Below are 17,528 nucleotides of genomic sequence, written 5' to 3' on the forward strand. Positions count from 1 at the left end.
TTTTTTCATAGTTTATAACCCCTCCTTTGTTCGTACCAATTCATACTTTTTCCTCACTACTAGTATTGTGATAAGGCTAAGTCATTATTTGATTTTGACTTTATCTATCACCTATTCGTAAAATATATTTTAGGAAATTTTTTTCGTAAAATCAATTAACAAAATTAATATGAAGTATATTGTATTTATTTTTTGGCTTACTTATTAAGCCATTTATGTTTACTATTGGGAGTTCATGATTTCAAAACATTAAGATGGAAAAAATTTATTATAAATGATAAAAAAATTTATGTAAAGAAGTAGCATAAAGCCAAATTATGTATATATATATGTATATATATCCACATACCAGGTAATCGTTAACTCCGATCTGCAGAAACGTACAATTTAATTACATCCTTTTGAAGTGTATGGGCTCCACAATGAATATTTTCAGATGATGCAGGGAGAGTGAACTGAACTGAAGAGATTTTGGGATTTTCTGCAATGTTCGTCAATGCAAAGAAAGAAGGCTGAAAGGTACCCAACCAACAAAAGAGAAAGAGAGAGGAAGACACAGTATACATTTAATGTGGTAGCAGGACAGAAGTTAATGGGGTAGATAGAAATGAGGGATGGTCAAAAAAGTTGTTTTAATATTATCACCTGTATTCGAGACCGTCAATGAGAAAACTGTTATTTTTACTTGACACTTTCATAGGTATCCATGTATTTAAATAGTTTACAAAAGCCAGACAATTAATTCCCTCCTAACAAGTCTCATTTGGACATACTACCATGGAGCCATTCATGTAAAAGTGATTGATACCATCCATTTAAATTATCATCCTTCTTATTTATTGCTTCTCCACATATCAAATAATATGGATAATTTAATAATGAAATTGGATCCTTACACATCATATTGACACGAGAATCAAGTACAAAATTAAACTAAAAACAAAATCTGAATATGGAAGAAATTGGATCCTTTCACAAATATGGAAGTTTCCTTTTTTTTTTTTTTTTCTTTTTTGTTTATTACATTTTGGTATCTTTTTTTCTACGAAAATCCAGCTGAACACAACTCTATAATTCCTATGTTCCAAGATTATGTATAAGATTCGAAACATATTGGATACAAAGTCCTACAAGGTAGCAGACATGGCAAGACTTTGCTGGCATACCTCATGCTGAACCAGAATCCTAATATCCCAAACAAAAATATATAAAAGAAAGAAAAAATTTGTGAAAAATTAAGTGAAAATTCAAACTCCAATGCCTGTTATCAACTGGCCCAGCGTGAAGGATTCTTTTCACATATACCAGGTTAGGCCATCTGCCTCTGTGCTAATAAGCCTTTGCAATTCAAATTTTTTTATGATGCTGAAGAATGATGCCTAAAATTCACACAGCAGCATGCATCTCTAGCCGTCTTCGTGCTAAGATTTTCAAATTTGTTCAGAATGCTTTGAAGCAACCTGTGTGTCCACCGTTCTTGTGTCATGCTTTCTCTTGCTTCGTCTCTTTGATCTAGATGTGCGGGTCTTTGTAGGATGCTTTACAGCATGCTCTTGGATGCCCAACACTACATTTTCATTGGTAGGGAGTTCAGGAGGGGCATCAGGCCATGGTGTGCGTTTTGATGGTACATTGACCTCCAGAGGAGGATCAATTATCCATCTGTAAAGAGACCACACTAATGTCAAATGCATGTGCATAGGAAGAGATTCTGCTAAATGAATTTTAATTAAATAGGCAATTGACCATCATGATTTTTGTGTGTCAATGATATATATTGAAATTTAGATGGCTTGATGAGGGGTGGGGGGAAAAAAAGCATTTCCATATGACAAAATTATTGACTAAAGGTAAAGATTTGCTGAACCAAAGTAAAATAAAAAGAAGCATGCTACATAAAATCATAGTACAATTATATAAGTCAATTGTTTAAAGGATTGTAGTCAAATTGCAAGTAAGAAAGCCCTTGGGAATGAGGTCAGAGGACTGAACAGAAATACATTGAAATGCCACACCAATACCACTTGACCACTTGAAACAATGCAATGACATTCACTTGAAAAGAGAAGTTGAGCATCATTGTCACATTCACAGGTAGGTTACTAATTTTAAGTTCTACCCATGTGTGATATTCAAAATCACAATTTCACAGCCACAATTTTATGCTTTGAAAATAAATTAGAGACGCATAGTACTTAGAAATTGAAGGATATAACAGCAGAAAGTTTAACATGACAAGAGTATTACAAAACATTTCTACCAATTGTATATGATCATTGGCATTGTTGACTCCATCTATGCTTCAAATTTTTTAAACAACCATGACAGCTTTCAGAATGCAAAAATCATATGCACTATAAAATGGAAAATGGATTGGAGACACAATAGGAAAGAAGATATGGTACCTGTAGGGCCAAACCATAACCGCCATTCACATCTTGCTCGAAATAAAGTAACTGGAAAATAAAGCAATTAGATTATAAATTTAATGTCACATCAGCAACACAAAAGAAAATGCAGATGCAGAGAGAGAGAGAGAGAGAGAGAGAGAGAGAGTTCATAGTCATCAAACATGGTATATAAACAATTTAAATGCAAAAATATGAAATATACATACCTTAAATTTGCTTTGTGCATTTGAAGTAACTCTTACTACAATACCACACTCGGCTTGTTGCTCGTTGATCGTAACACCAAAGAAATGAGCATTTTGCTTATCCACCTGCAACAAAACAAAATCAAGCAAACGGAAAATTCCAGAAAGAATGAAAGTCCATGATAACAAACATGAAAGCACCTTTCCACTAATTGATGACAGAATGGAATGTATCCCTAGTTGGCTGTACTCCATCCAGCATCATATCATCATACATATCTCTCAGCAAGAAATGCCTACCACCACCGTTATTAAAAAAACAAAAAAAACAGAACACAACTTTCACAATTTCTCCCAAAAAAAAAAACAATTCCCAAAACCACTAAAAGAAAATCAAAATTAGAGCTGTTGCCTACTTGTTGCTTCTGCTTCTGCTCCTAGGGCTCTCTAAAATCCTGCAGTTTTCTCTCCGAGTCGCCTCTTCACCATCTCCTTCAAAACGCGCAGTCTCCACGCTTACAATCCAGCCGATTCATGAAAGGAAACAGAGGGCTGCTAAGGTCTGGTTATGGATAAAGAGATGGAGGGGAAAAGTCGAAGAAAGGAAAGAAAAAAATATAAAAAAAAAAACATAAGGGTATTTTGGGATTTTAAAAGATTGGAGGGGTAGATCAAAAAAGAAATAAATTGAGGGGGCAAAATTCATGAAGCTCGATCCTATGGGGGTATTGGGCCAAATTCCCCAAAAGAAAAAGAAAACCAATCAACAACCTTCCAGCCCAACGGGCTACAAATATGGTTCAGCCCAATTGGATTACCTCAGAAAGGCATTGATGGGCCTACCCAAATGAGTCGATCATCTTTTTATGAGTCCACTCGTTTTATTTTTAAATTTGCTCTCTCACCAGTAGTGTTCTGTTCCTTAGTACTCATTTTTAATGTGTATATATGTATATATATAATTTTGATATTATAAAAAATTTACGAAAAAAAATTATGAGGGAGAACCATATATTACTTTCATTATATTTATATTGTTGAGATATAGAAATTTAAATTTAAAATCATTAGATAAGAAAATAGTGGATTATTTACTGACTTTTGTTCATAGGAACATTACATAATTGCTATGAGTATGAATGGATGGTATAACTATCGTCTATTTGTGTTTAGGATTATATTTGTTAAATGTGTCACTTTATATGGCTTCTATTCTTCAAAAGCTTACTTTAAAAAAAAAGGGACAACAAACTATACTTCGTTGCCAAAAGCTTCTTATTTGACAACAACCAGCAACTACTTGTTGTCTAAAGGTCTAGAACATATATGGAGATAGACAATTACATGAGGGTACCACCACCATTTAAAGGGCGTTTTTGAAAACTAATTATATATATATATATATATATATTTATATATCTTGTAGTGGTGTAATATTAGTGATTATATATTGTCGATATCACTTTCTCTTTCCGTCGACCTTGTTTATATTTGCCACTTGTTTTATGTTTCTAGCTCCAAACCATGAGTATCTTTATATATATATAATTAGTGACCCTTTTAATTGTTCATATGTTACTCATGCTCAACATAAAAAAGTAGTGTTTTAATACTAAAAATCAAATTAGTCCCTGTAATGAAATTGAAAATGACATTAACACATATTAAATAATACATTGGAAGAGTTTGTGGAAGTAATTTATAAAATAGACAATTCAAATGAGATATAAATTTATCTATATATATATATGCCATTTTGTTTTCCATTAAATCAGATAAGATCTTATCTAGAATGTTTCTTTAAATAAACATATATAAAATATTCAATGACTTGCCTGGTCTTAAAAACAAAATGGGAAAACGGAAGAAAAAAAAATGTTTCTTTAAATAAACATATATAAAATATTCAATGACTTGCCTGGTCTTAAAAACAAAAAGGGAAAACGGAAAAAAATTGAGGAAAAGAAGAAAGAAAGGAAGAAAAAAACAAAGATCATTTACAAGGAGAGGACTCCAGGAATTCCTATTTAAAACAGAAAGAAGGCTCTATTGACACTGTGAAACTCACAGATATTAGGCCCTATGCCTTGGATCAGTATTTTGGCCATTCCGACATACAAATATGCCAAAAAAATAAAAAATAAAAAGAAAAAAGAAAAAAATAGAACCCAAGACAAGCAAAATTTGTTCCCTTGTGCATCCCAAGGAATTCACATATTTGACCAAGCTGTTCCTTATTTCAAAAATTAATCATTAATCCGAGCTTGGACTTAGGTCCGTTTGGGACGCTGGATTGTACTGAATTAAATTAGAAAATTTTAAATTTTTTTTTTTTTTTTTGGGATGAAATTCAAAATAGTAGTACAATCCAATTCAATTCAGCATTCCATACGAGTTACAGTTTTACAACAAAGAGGTGTTGTCGTCTAACGACCATGGATAATTTCCCAAATTGCCTGGTTCTGTCTCGAGCTCGAAAAGTTTCTCTAAATTATCCGGAGTACCAGAATGACCACCACAAAGCATGTCCTGTTCTTCCATTAATCCACATAGAGGAACTTGTATATCCATCTGAGCATGATCAAGAGCTTGATGATCATAATTAGCAACTTCATTGTTTTCTGCATGGGAATGAACAAGTGCCTGTTGGTTCTGATGATACTGTGTGTTAATCGCATAATCATGATGTAAGAGGTGAGATCCTGCATATATTGGGTTATCATTATGATTTGCAGCAGAACTTCCACAGCTATCAGTAACACCATTAAAAGGAGTGAAATTAGCCATTTGGTTACCGAGAATTTCAATCTCCTCCTGTAAGTAGGCAACCTTCAAAAAGGAAAACTGACATTAAATTTAGTTTCGTCATGAAAATTGGTAACCAAAGAAGTTTTGATGAAACAGAAACTATATATATATATATATATATATGTAAAATCAACCTGCTGTTGAAGTGCAAAGATATGAGCAACACAACCATATATAGGATCTGTCATCCTAGCAAGTGCTTCATAGGATATAGTTGTAGCAGCTTCGCTTCGGTAATGAATCGGTAGGTGTAGAAGAAGCTTGGAGACATTGCTAGCACCAAACACCTTGTGGACTGCTGCAAAATGGTTTGCAGCCTCATCATAGCAGAAATAAGGAGCAAAGACACATTGAGTGGTGCATTTTCTCCTTAGGAACTTGCATGCGCCACATGAAGAGCCAAATCCTGTCATAGGCCAAAGCCTTTTATTTTTATTTTTATCTTCTTCTTCTTATTATTATTTTTTTTGACTAATGTCGAAATGATTTCTGGGTAGTAGTACTAGAGGTTGATTGAGAATGTAGATTTTTTGAGTGTACGAAGTTTTTAGGTTTTGCTCTTTATAATCATCCCCTTCGTAAAGAGGAATAGAAATTATGTATTGGGTCCTTCAATAGGACATTCTTTCTTTTTGGACAAAAAGTAGGTCCTTTTAGGTCTCCTTTATGGCCTACATTGTCATTCTCAAATTGGGTAAGGTTTCGTAATTAATTCCCTTAAAAGGACCTTTCTTTTTCTCATAAAGACTCTTTAGGAATGAGGCTGCCTGATGGAAGACCTAATCATTATTATCATTAGTTGGTTTCTCAAAATGAGAGATAAATTCTTTGATATGAAGTATTTTAATTAAGCTATAAAGAAAATCTAGATAAAGGCAAGTACAATTTTCCCTGTTTTCATCCATTGATATTGTATTGAGAGAATACACAGAGAAAGCAGTAATATTTCCAAATTGTTAACTTTACAAATATAATATATATATGTTGAGCAGAAATTTCTGAAAATAAGAACTCCAACCGGCTAACTTTCTTTTCTTTTTTGTCAATAATTTCGTCTCCTATGTTGTTTGTGAAGCACAATTCAATTCCAAATAAAACTCAAAAGCAATTATGTTAGTTTACACCATTTCTTGAGAATCGAATATAGGTGATCAATCATAGGCCGGCCATTCTTTATGGCGTGATGTGCCATTTGACGAACCCTTATAGGAGAGTAATTTGCATGAGCAGAGAGATTATGCAGAGAACTCAAAGCAAAATATTTTATGACCATTCAGTCAAAATCAAGTCATTTGGCGTGGTGCACTTGGGCTAACACATGCTTTTTAGCTAAAAAACATAAAAATTATATTAAATTTGCTACTTTGTTTTCCCCTAGCTTAGGGATTGGACATAGAGTCCGTGACTCAGGACGGCCATTTGTCTGCATGTAACTAATCATACATTTTTTTAATCAATATATATCATCCTCTTCTCCATGTTTAATGTACATTCTTCATACAATTCATATATTTTAATCCCTTCACGATCAGGTTTGGCTGTTGGCCACTTTGTTTATGGGCTGGTAAAAGAAGAAAAGAAATTCTCTTTGTTTTCCCAACCATTTTACAAAGGGGTTAAAAACAGATTAATGCATGCAGAAAGAACATTAACTTTAATATAGATCTACGGGGTCCATTAAAAGTTCAATTATATCCAACCATGCTCTCCAAAGCTAGAATGTAAAGCAGAAATGGACTAATGGGGAAGAGAGTTAATGCATTTGAGTAACACGAAATTCTACTTTCTGTCATGTCAAAAACTGTGATGTTTCGTTGTTTTCTGCAAAAAAATATATATAAACTTCTATTTTTCAGAAATTATCTTTTAATTTATGTTGGAAGACGTATTGACATAACATATGTTATAGGATATATGATATTTCGTTCAATTAATAATTTTAAAATTAAAATGTAATTAATCGAGCAAGTAATATCACTTGACACTTTCATATCACCATGTCAAGCTATATCAAGCTATTATAAGCTAGATTGATAGTTATCAAAATATTAAATTCATATATTATATTTATATAAAAATGTTTTCCCTTAGGGATTATTTGCCAGTTTACAATGGATTCTAAGTGACATGTTGATATAGCAATAAGATTTATGAATGACATCTCAGTTAATAATTTAAGCCCTTGTTTGATAGGATAGATGAAAAATAGAAAAAATAAAAAACTAGAAGAATGTCTCTCTTGTTGTTTGATATGATATAAAAAATAGAAAACTGCTTTTTATTCTTCGTTTGCTATAAATGTGAAAAATGAAAAGCAGGAAAAAGAAATATAGATTAATTTAGTTATATTGTATTCAATGAATGCTTTTCCTTCCAATAGTCTCTCAATATATGGAGAGAGTACTTTAAATATAAAACTCATCCCTTAATTTTCCATCCATCATTTTCTCTTTCCCTATTAAACAATCAATCTATTTTCTCTCCTGTCACTTTTCCATCCATTTTTTTTTTCTTCCTTCCGCTTTTCCACCATAGCAAACAAAGCCAAAAATGTAATTGGAATGTGGAAACTTTAGGTATTTTTAAAAGTGAAAAATGGAAGGAATGAAAAATTTTAGATCAATTTAGCTATACTGCATTCAATTGATTGATGTTTTTCCTTCCAATGGTCTTTCCATATATAAAGGGATTATTTTAGATGTAAAACTTATCCCTTAATTTTCCATTCATCATTTTCTCCTTCCCAATTAAACAATCAATCTATTTTCTCTCCTGTCACTTGTCCATCCATTTTTTATTTCTTCCTTCCGCTTTTCTACCATAGCAAACAAAGCCAAAAATTTAATTGGAACGTGGAAACTCTAGGTATTGTTTCTCAATTATAAGCAAACTAAGAGTTAGTTTCTAGAAGATCAAATATATGTATTTATTGCATGAGAATTGGGTAATGTTTTGGGGGATGGTGGGGGATAGAGCTTTTTCGAGCTTAACGATGAAAGTGCATGCCTTTCTCTATCATGGATCAATTATATCGGTTTTTATGCATCTGCAACATTTGTATTAATTGATAGGTCCAGCTGCTACCTCTCTCTCTTTCTTTCTTTTTCTGTCAATGGTGTCTGCTTGTGCGCATGCATCAAACCTAATGCCGTAGTTTCAGGTCATAGCTAGGTGATGATAGAGCAGTACCACTGTAAGTTTAATCTTATCCAACTTCTACATTCCTAACAACTAAAATTTGAGCTGTCATCAACAACTTTACATTTGAATTAGTCTCAAATATTAAAGTTTCAGAAAAAGAAGGATTCTTATATTAGGATGTGAATATTCTAGCTAGCTTAGGTATCAATCCAAATTAAGGTAATAAGGTAAAAGCAGATGTAATTCATCTTTTTCTTGAGTTTTGCCAACTTAGGATTGGGAGTAAGGGAGTTTCAAGACCTTTCAAATCATAAACATTGGTGCAGGTCATATTTGCATATGCCAAATAGTTCATTGCAAAAGAGTTCAATGACCTTAAATGGTAAGCCAATGACAATATATATGTTGCAAAGTGTATTTTAATAAACAAGTTCCAACTTTTCCTACTGGCTACAAAGTTCTCCTCCTGCTCTGTTTATGGGGTAACTAATAACTACATACTTTCTGTCTTTTTATTTTTTTTAATTTTTTTTTCTTTCTTTCTATGTTTTGTTTTCCTAAATATATATATATATATATATTTAAAAACAATATTTTTGTGATAAACTGTTTATAGAGACTAATATATATAGTATATAGTTTTCTACTCAAGAAAAATTCTCCTCTCATTTTGCCATTACAATTGCTTTGAGCAATTTGTAATTTCATGAGGGAAAGGTATATATGCTTGAGCCTGTACTCTCTAGTTTCTCTTTTTGTGGTCCTCCATGGTGAGAAATTCCTCTGCCAAATGCATACCCAAGTTTGAATCCGGGAAACCTCTTGATTCCTCAAATCTTTCATAAGCCATATTGAGAAATTGTTTTATTTTATGTGAGCATTAGTACAAGAGGGTTTTCGAATAAAAATTTAAAATAAAATTAAAAAAAAAAAAAAAACGTAAAAGACGGTATAATACACTCTTAAAAAAAAGGATTTTGCCACCTTTGTTTTTAGACACGATGAGTTGTTGTGCTTAAAACCACTCTTGGTCATAACAATTACTTTTAACTCCCAAAAAGCTGTGGTCAAAAGTATACTTTCATCAACAAAAAAATGTATAATAATTATGGCTAAAAACTTTTAATCACAGAGTCATTTGCACGAGAGTGAAACAATCAAAAAACGAGAATAGCCTCCTCTATTTAGAGGGGGGGGGGGGGGGGGGGGGAGAAAGGAGGAAAAGAAAAGAAGTTGCCCCTCTATTTTGTATGTCATTTGCACGAGAGTGAAACAATCAAAAAACGAGAATAGCCTCCTCTATTTAGAGGGGGGGGGGGGGGGGGGGGGGGGGGAGAAAGGAGGAAAAGAAAAGAAGTTGCCCCTCTATTTTGTATTTTCTGCAATTATCCTTTGGTTTTAAAAAATTACAATTTATTCCCTCCATATTTCATTTTGTTTCAATTTAAACCAATAGACAGTCAAAACATTATTTAATTGTCAGTCAACTTATAATAAGCACAGAGTTATCCATCATTCAGTTAAACAGTCATTTGACACAAGCAAAAATTTATCAATGTTCTTTTTTAAAAACAAAAAAATGTCAAAATTACAGTTTCTAGCATTATTGTTTTACTTAATGGATTTTTTATTTAAATAGGGGTAAATCTTCAAAATTTGTTGTCACTGGAGTGCTTTTTTTTTTTTAAATAAAAAAATAAATTTAAATCTAAAAGAGATAAATTGTAATTTTAATACCGTAATAAGATTATGTGAAAAAAGTGTAAAATAAAAGTGAAATTTACCATAAAGCGTCTGGATCCTGGATGTTCTTCAACTCAATTTTTACAGTCTTGGACTTGAATATGGGCTTGTGTCTAAACGTCGTTCTAATGGAACTTAAATGGCCACCATAGTTTCTCACACAGCGTTCCAGGATTCTGATTGCAAATTAATTACTTAACCTCCACTCTATTTATTTATTTTTGGGTAATTACTTACCCTACTCTGTCTCTCTAAAACTATATATATATATATATATTTTTTTTTTTTTCAAAAAGTTCAAATTTTACATTTGTAGATCTTTATGCATGCTAGCCTCTAAGCATTTTATCAAATTAATATTCCCCTCTTCCTCTTGGAATGGTTCTCATAACAACGACCATGCGTGCTTACCCCAGGTTCGATCATATAGCTGAAGTTAATTAAAAAAAAAAGAAAAGAAATCCCTACCCCAATTTAACGTATATATGTCCCCAAAAAAGAAATAAATAAATAACAGAATAAATAAATAAAAAAAGGAAATCACCCAATTTCTTATTGGTTAGTTTGTTATAAAAAATATGACTATCAATATTATTTATACCAAATAAGCAGTCAATATTGGTTTTATTCTTGAGTTACAAATCTATCTCAAAAATATTTAATAACGTGATCAACTGGAAGAAAACGAAGGTTTTGTACATAGACCGGGAAATCCGATCCTGAAAGTGGGACATACAATAGCACAGTAGGAGATAATATCAACCATATATATTTGATCCACAAATATTTGATTATTTTCAATCACATACATTCGCACTACCTCATCCGAAAATTGGATTTTTCTTCAATGAGCATAAAAAAATTTTGTTGCAAAAGAAAACAACAACAAACAGAAACATGGTTTCAAATATTAAGCATATCCGTGGTAATAAACCAGCTAAAAATATATATATTATATAATTTTAGTGGAGAAGAAAACAGCAAGAATACTAACCTCAAGGACTAAAGATGGTCTGCGTTCCCAAGCATTCACTGTTTGACACGTGTCAGCCAAGGCAATCTTCATTGTGTGGCCCTTAACACGTTGAATGAAACAATCCCCAAAGATATCATCTTGTTTACACTTCACAAACTGTTACTATAAGTCCTCCCACTTCTCCATTTTTATCCCCCTCAAAAGACCTCTCTGCACCTTCTCTCTCTCTCTCTCTCTCTCTCCCAAATAATACAAAACCCACATTAGATCACAACACTCCATTCCCGGACAATCATCGATGGCTGCCGCCGTCTCCACCATCGGAGCCGTCAACCGAGCACCTGTATGTACTACTTCACATTTCTTTCCCAACATTAATTTCATGTCTATTGTCATGTTCTAGATTAATTATCCATATATAGATATTTTTATGTACATGAATTATTCCATATATATTTATATGTATATATATATATATATTATAGATTACTAATTCAATCAAATACAGTATAACGAGCTATAAAATAGTTTCCAAAAGATTAGATCTAATTAAGGCAATGAGAGAGTGATGGTTAATTAAAATTAGGTGGTTAATTAATTACTTAATGGTTGATTATTATTGATATGGCAGGTGAGAATAAATGGGTCAAGCGGTGGGGCATCAGTACCAAGCTCAGCGTTCATGGGGAACAGTTTGAAGAAAGTGAGCTCGGCAAGGTTTGTGAATCCGAAGGCTATGCCTGGAAACTTTAAGGTTGTTGCGGCAGAAGAGTACGATGAAGACAAACAAACAGGCAAGGACCGATGGAAGGGTCTTGCCTATGACATTTCGGACGACCAACAAGATATCACCAGAGGCAAGGGTATGGTTGATTCCCTCTTCCAAGCACCCATGCAAACTGGTACTCACTATGCCGTCATGAGTTCCTACGAGTACATCAGCACTGGACTCCGCCAGTAAGTCTATTATCTGTATACATATAATATTATGTATATAGATAAATTCCTTAATTTCCACAAATATTAATCTTAATTTAATTAGGGGTTCTAAATATATGTTTCTTTTCTTTTTTAGGTACTTGGACAACAACATGGATGGATTTTACATTGCTCCTGCTTTCATGGACAAGCTTGTTGTTCACATCACCAAGAACTTCATGACTCTACCCAACATCAAGGTATATATAATATAAAATTTTGTTATTATATGGTCAGATGTATGGTCAGATGAATTATACATAATTTGGGTAATTTGCCTTATGAACTACATATAATGAGAAAACGAATTATCAGATTTACATGTAATTTGACTAACGATGGCAACCATAATGGGTGCGATGTTCTCATGATCATAGCAGATTTGATATAATATATATATATATATATATATTATGATTGCTATAGTATTTTTAATTAAATACTATATATAGATTATACTCAGCTTTAAAAACAACAAATATTTGACAAAACTTTGACAATCTCAGGTGCCTCTTATCTTGGGTATCTGGGGAGGAAAAGGTCAAGGAAAATCATTCCAGTGTGAGCTTGTCTTTGCCAAGATGGGAATCAGGTGAGTTGATTTCATCATGTTCAACATATATAAATATAGGATTTTTCTTTAAAAAAATCATGTTTATGAATACCAAAATTACATGGATATTTTTAAAAAGATATATCTATTTTTTTAAAGATATACATATAAATATTTAGATATATATATTATAAAATGAAATATGTATTTTTCATATCATTATTATATAAAAATATATATAAGGTTGTTTTAAAATGCAGATGTTGGTATATTTTTATCGTAAAAATATTTTAAAAGATAATAATTATTGTCGTTAATATAATTACACAAATATATAATTTTTTTAAAAATTATTATCTTATCAAATATCTACTGATAAAAAAATACAAAAATTCACTCCATAAAATTTCTATATATATATATATATATATATATCTATTGCAGCCCAATCATGATGAGTGCTGGAGAACTGGAAAGTGGAAACGCAGGAGAGCCAGCCAAGCTTATTAGGCAAAGGTACCGTGAGGCAGCTGACATCATCAAGAAGGGAAAAATGTGCGCACTCTTCATCAACGATCTTGATGCAGGAGCTGGTCGTATGGGTGGGACCACCCAATACACGGTCAACAACCAGATGGTCAACGCCACCCTCATGAACATCGCTGATAACCCAACCAATGTTCAGCTCCCCGGTATGTACAACAAGGAAGAGAACCCCCGCGTCCCCATCATCGTCACCGGTAACGATTTCTCTACCCTCTACGCTCCTCTCATCCGTGACGGTCGTATGGAGAAGTTCTACTGGGCTCCTACCAGGGAAGACCGTATCGGTGTCTGCAAAGGAATTTTCAGGACCGACAATGTTCCCGATGAGGACATCGTCAAGCTCGTCGATACCTTCCCCGGCCAATCCATCGGTTAGTTAATTTTCCATGCATGCATACATACATAAGCGGTAATAGTGTGACACAAATCCAAACGTTTAAGATTGTAGATCCTGATATCATATTAAATTATTAATTATTATTGATTTCAAAAATTTAATTAACATGAATAAATTTGTATGAATATATGCATGAGTGGTGATAGCATAACTATGTTAAATTACTACAGTTTACAAAAGTTTAAGTGTTAAAAAATGAATTTGATATGTATATGGCATTCTTTTTCATTTTTTATATATTTTTGAAACTCTTATGTCCATGGATCCAGATATGAAAATTATTATATGAACCGTGGTTTCTTGTGCAGATTTCTTTGGTGCCCTAAGGGCAAGAGTCTACGATGACGAAGTGAGAAACTGGATCGCAGGCGTTGGAGTCGATGGTGTTGGGAAGAGGCTGGTGAACTCGAAAGAAGGACCACCAACATTCGACCAACCAAAAATGACATTGGAGAAGCTGTTGGAGTACGGAAACTTGCTTGTCCAAGAGCAAGAGAATGTGAAGAGAGTCCAATTGGCTGACAAGTATTTGAACGAAGCTGCTCTTGGTGAAGCTAATGAAGATGCTTTGAAGAGTGGATCTTTCTACGGTTAGCTTCCTTAAATCCTGCCTAAGAAGGCCTTGATTGGGAGGTTTGCATATATTTCTCTTTTTTTCAGATTATACTAAAATCAGACTAATTTTTTTTTTTTTTTTTTTTTGAAATCTTTGTTTTTATTTTTTGATTATATTTGGTATAGGGAAAGCAGCCCAGCAAGTAAATATTCCAGTACCTGAAGGTTGTACTGATCCAAATGCTGGAAACTTTGACCCAACTGCTAGGAGTGATGATGGTAGCTGTCTGTATACATTTTAAGGCCTTTTCTTTAAATATATAATAAATATTTGTGGGGATTAAAAAGAGAGCTTTTAATTTTAAGGGATGTTGATAAAAACAATAATTGTTGTTACCAGCTTCTTTTTTAATGCATTGGTTATCCTCTAATGTTTTGTCTTATAGTACTCTACACATACAACATTGTTCCATTTTATTATGTGATTTTTTTTTTCAATTTTTAATCAACAAGAAAAATTATATATGTTTTGGTTAAAAGTGAATATGATCATTTTTTTTTTCATGAAAACAGATAATAATTTCAAATGTTAATTTTAAAATTTTCAATTTCCTCTTTGGATATTTGAGAAAAATATTATCTGTTATCAATGGTAACAATCATCTTATAAATTTACTAAATCAAAAATTTATCATATTCAAATAATTTATAGATCTAATGTCACATTTAGTAAAAAATTTATAATATTTGTATAGGATGTACTCAAAATGCTCGGGCATGTTACAGCCAAGCCGAATTGCTTCTGCTCCAAGAACATAGAACTATGTCAATTGTAAAAGATGTTAATCTATTTATCCAATGGATTTTTTGAGTGTTAAAGAGTATATTTATAGCATAAAATAACTCTAAGTATGGGACTAGCTATTGATATGTTTAAAAAAAAAAAAAAAAACCTTACTTGAATATATTTAATTGTTTTTTACCTATAAAATTCGCTGTAAGATAATATATTATTTTGTACGGATTTTTCTTGTCCAAGTGTATCATGATTTTGCCATCAATAATTTTCCTTGGTTAATAATAATTATAGTTTTGCCAATATTTATGAGGTCTTTAATTCTTTCTCCCTTATAAAGGTAATGAGATAATTAAGATTATATATCATTTGATAATTTAATTGATTTTTTAAAAAAATTCATTTTTTTAAATTATATTTTTCGAAGAAAAAATTATTACATAGTTAAAGACAACAATGAATAATAATTATATTAGTAATTGTTTTACTAATGATCATCACAAATATCGACACTTAAAAATAATATACGTTTCAAACTTAATTGTAGTGGTAATAAATCATCAAATTTCCAAGCATATAATAGCATTCCCGATAAACTTTTTTTTTTTTTTTGGTCCAAGTTATCTTTATTTTGGGCTTTATTATTGGTTCTTTCATATTTGGGTCAACGAAGTAAGAGAGATGGGCTGGTCCAGCCAACATATAGAGGATAGGCCTTGAGCCAGAAATTAGCATCAGAATCTATACTTTCTTTCTTCAGTGAGATTTGAAATAGGTTTTTATTTATTTAATTTTTTTTTTTTCAAAGGAACAAAAACTCAAAATCACTGTCGCAGGAACATCCTAGAAACTTTCCCGATGAATGCACACCCTAGAAACTTATTATTTTTATCATCTGTACCACAAAATAGAGATTATTTTTCGACCACAAGATAGAGTATTATTTGGATTCACAAGCAGAAGTGGAGCCCATATATAGAGTCCATCTTTTATATTTTTGTGAGTGGATAATGATACACCAAATACCTAGATAATTGACTAGTTAGTGTTGATATACCAAATACCTAGACAATTGACTAATTAGTTTTCTTATACCACATTTTGTATCTTAAATGAAAATTCTTTGCCAAGTTATCAAAAATTGAAAAGTCTTTGTCAATGTGAATGTGTATATATATATATACATTTTTATTAGGAGTACAATAATTTTTAAATTAAAAAAAGAAGGCACAAGTAAAATCCACAATTTTAGTAGTGTAGATAAAAGTTGAAAGGTTTATCATTGAATTAACCTTATTTTATCCTCAACTTAAACATTTGCAAGGAGTTTTTTTTTCCCTTCTTTTCCCAAGAGTCAAAATAGCATATCATAATCCCTATAAAATCATTGTCAAGTTGTCTTTTCTTTTTGTTTTGTTTCTTTTTCTTTTTGATGCCAATAGAAGGCTTTATTTATTTATTTATTTTTTTCTGTTTTTTTCTCTAAATTTTTGCTAATCTCTTTGTTTAAAAAAGAAAAAAAGAAAAAAGAAAAACCTCATTTGGCGCCTCCATAGTACATCAATAACGACGTAAGCAAAATAACATAAAAACTTTGACCATTACTTTTACGAGAATGATCTCGAATGGCTTGTAATAAAATATGGTAATGGTAAACCATATAGCCATTTGTGAACAATCTTGAATTAAGAACCAATTTGAGCTCCTTTTTTTTTTTTTTTTTTTTTGCTAGAAAATTTGAGCTCCATGTATCCTCAATGCTTTGGACACGTCATATTTGTGAAGGCACCCTACAAGCTTTTATTTGTTTATTTAAATTTATAACCATTTTAAACTGCTTTAATTAATTAATATATAAGATCTTTTTATTAATATATTTTTGAAATAATCATATTTTTTTGTTATTAATAATTAATAGAATCTAACAACACAGAAGATTAAAAAAAAATCAAATTAAAAAAAAAAATCTGCTCTGGTTTTGTGACAAGTATTATTCTTCTGCTTTAATCTTAATTTTGGCAATTTAAAGCCACAAAAAACACGTTTATTGTTTTTAATTCTTATATGGGCTAGCCTAGGAGTAGGAGGAGGACTCAAGTTTATTGTCTGACAATCTCCCACGTGACACAACAAGAAGAACATTTGCAAGGATTTACTATTGGACCAACTTCATTAATTAATGGTCAATGTAAACATTTGCAAAGAATTTTTTTTTTTTCCTCATAAAATTAGAGACCAAGTTAGCATATCATAGTTGCCATAAAATAAAAATCATTGTTAAATGGTTTTTGGTAGGGTTAATCGCTTTTTGTTTTGAAAAATACCTCATTATGACATCTCCATAATACATCAGTAACCACATAAGCAAAGTAACATGAAACTTTGATCTTCACTTGTACGAAAATGATCTCTAAGGTCTTGTAATATAAAATATGGTAT

General features: G+C 31.7%; 2 protein-coding genes and 1 long non-coding RNA gene across 4 annotated transcripts; 1 reads left to right on the top strand and 2 right to left on the bottom strand.

Annotated features, from left to right (window-relative positions):
- Positions 1–994: 994 nt before the first annotated feature.
- LOC107413415 (uncharacterized) lies at positions 995–2,902 on the bottom strand. Its single transcript, XR_007239731.2, has 4 exons — positions 2,798–2,902; positions 2,618–2,722; positions 2,406–2,456; positions 995–1,662 (listed from the first exon to the last, which is right to left on the bottom strand). It is a non-coding gene; the product is annotated as an uncharacterized LOC107413415 (long non-coding RNA).
- Positions 2,903–4,528: 1,626 nt separating this feature from the next.
- On the bottom strand, positions 4,529–5,913 carry LOC112490873 (LOB domain-containing protein 29). Its single transcript, XM_025071312.3, has 2 exons — positions 5,539–5,913; positions 4,529–5,425 (listed from the first exon to the last, which is right to left on the bottom strand). The coding sequence occupies exons 1-2, from the start codon at positions 5,815–5,817 to the stop codon at positions 5,000–5,002; spliced, it is 705 nt and encodes a 234-aa protein (XP_024927080.1). The 5' UTR covers positions 5,818–5,913; the 3' UTR covers positions 4,529–4,999.
- Positions 5,914–11,432: 5,519 nt separating this feature from the next.
- On the top strand, positions 11,433–14,734 carry LOC107413423 (ribulose bisphosphate carboxylase/oxygenase activase, chloroplastic). Of its 2 annotated transcripts, none has more exons than XM_016021370.4 (7): positions 11,433–11,607; positions 11,896–12,221; positions 12,340–12,442; positions 12,749–12,834; positions 13,240–13,712; positions 14,047–14,328; positions 14,480–14,734. In XM_016021370.4, the coding sequence occupies exons 1-7, from the start codon at positions 11,563–11,565 to the stop codon at positions 14,593–14,595; spliced, it is 1,431 nt and encodes a 476-aa protein (XP_015876856.2). In that variant the 5' UTR covers positions 11,433–11,562; the 3' UTR covers positions 14,596–14,734.
- Positions 14,735–17,528: the final 2,794 nt, after the last annotated feature.

Source organism: Ziziphus jujuba, chromosome 8 (genome assembly GCF_031755915.1).
Source record: "Ziziphus jujuba cultivar Dongzao chromosome 8, ASM3175591v1".
Taxonomy (NCBI): domain Eukaryota; kingdom Viridiplantae; phylum Streptophyta; class Magnoliopsida; order Rosales; family Rhamnaceae; genus Ziziphus; species Ziziphus jujuba.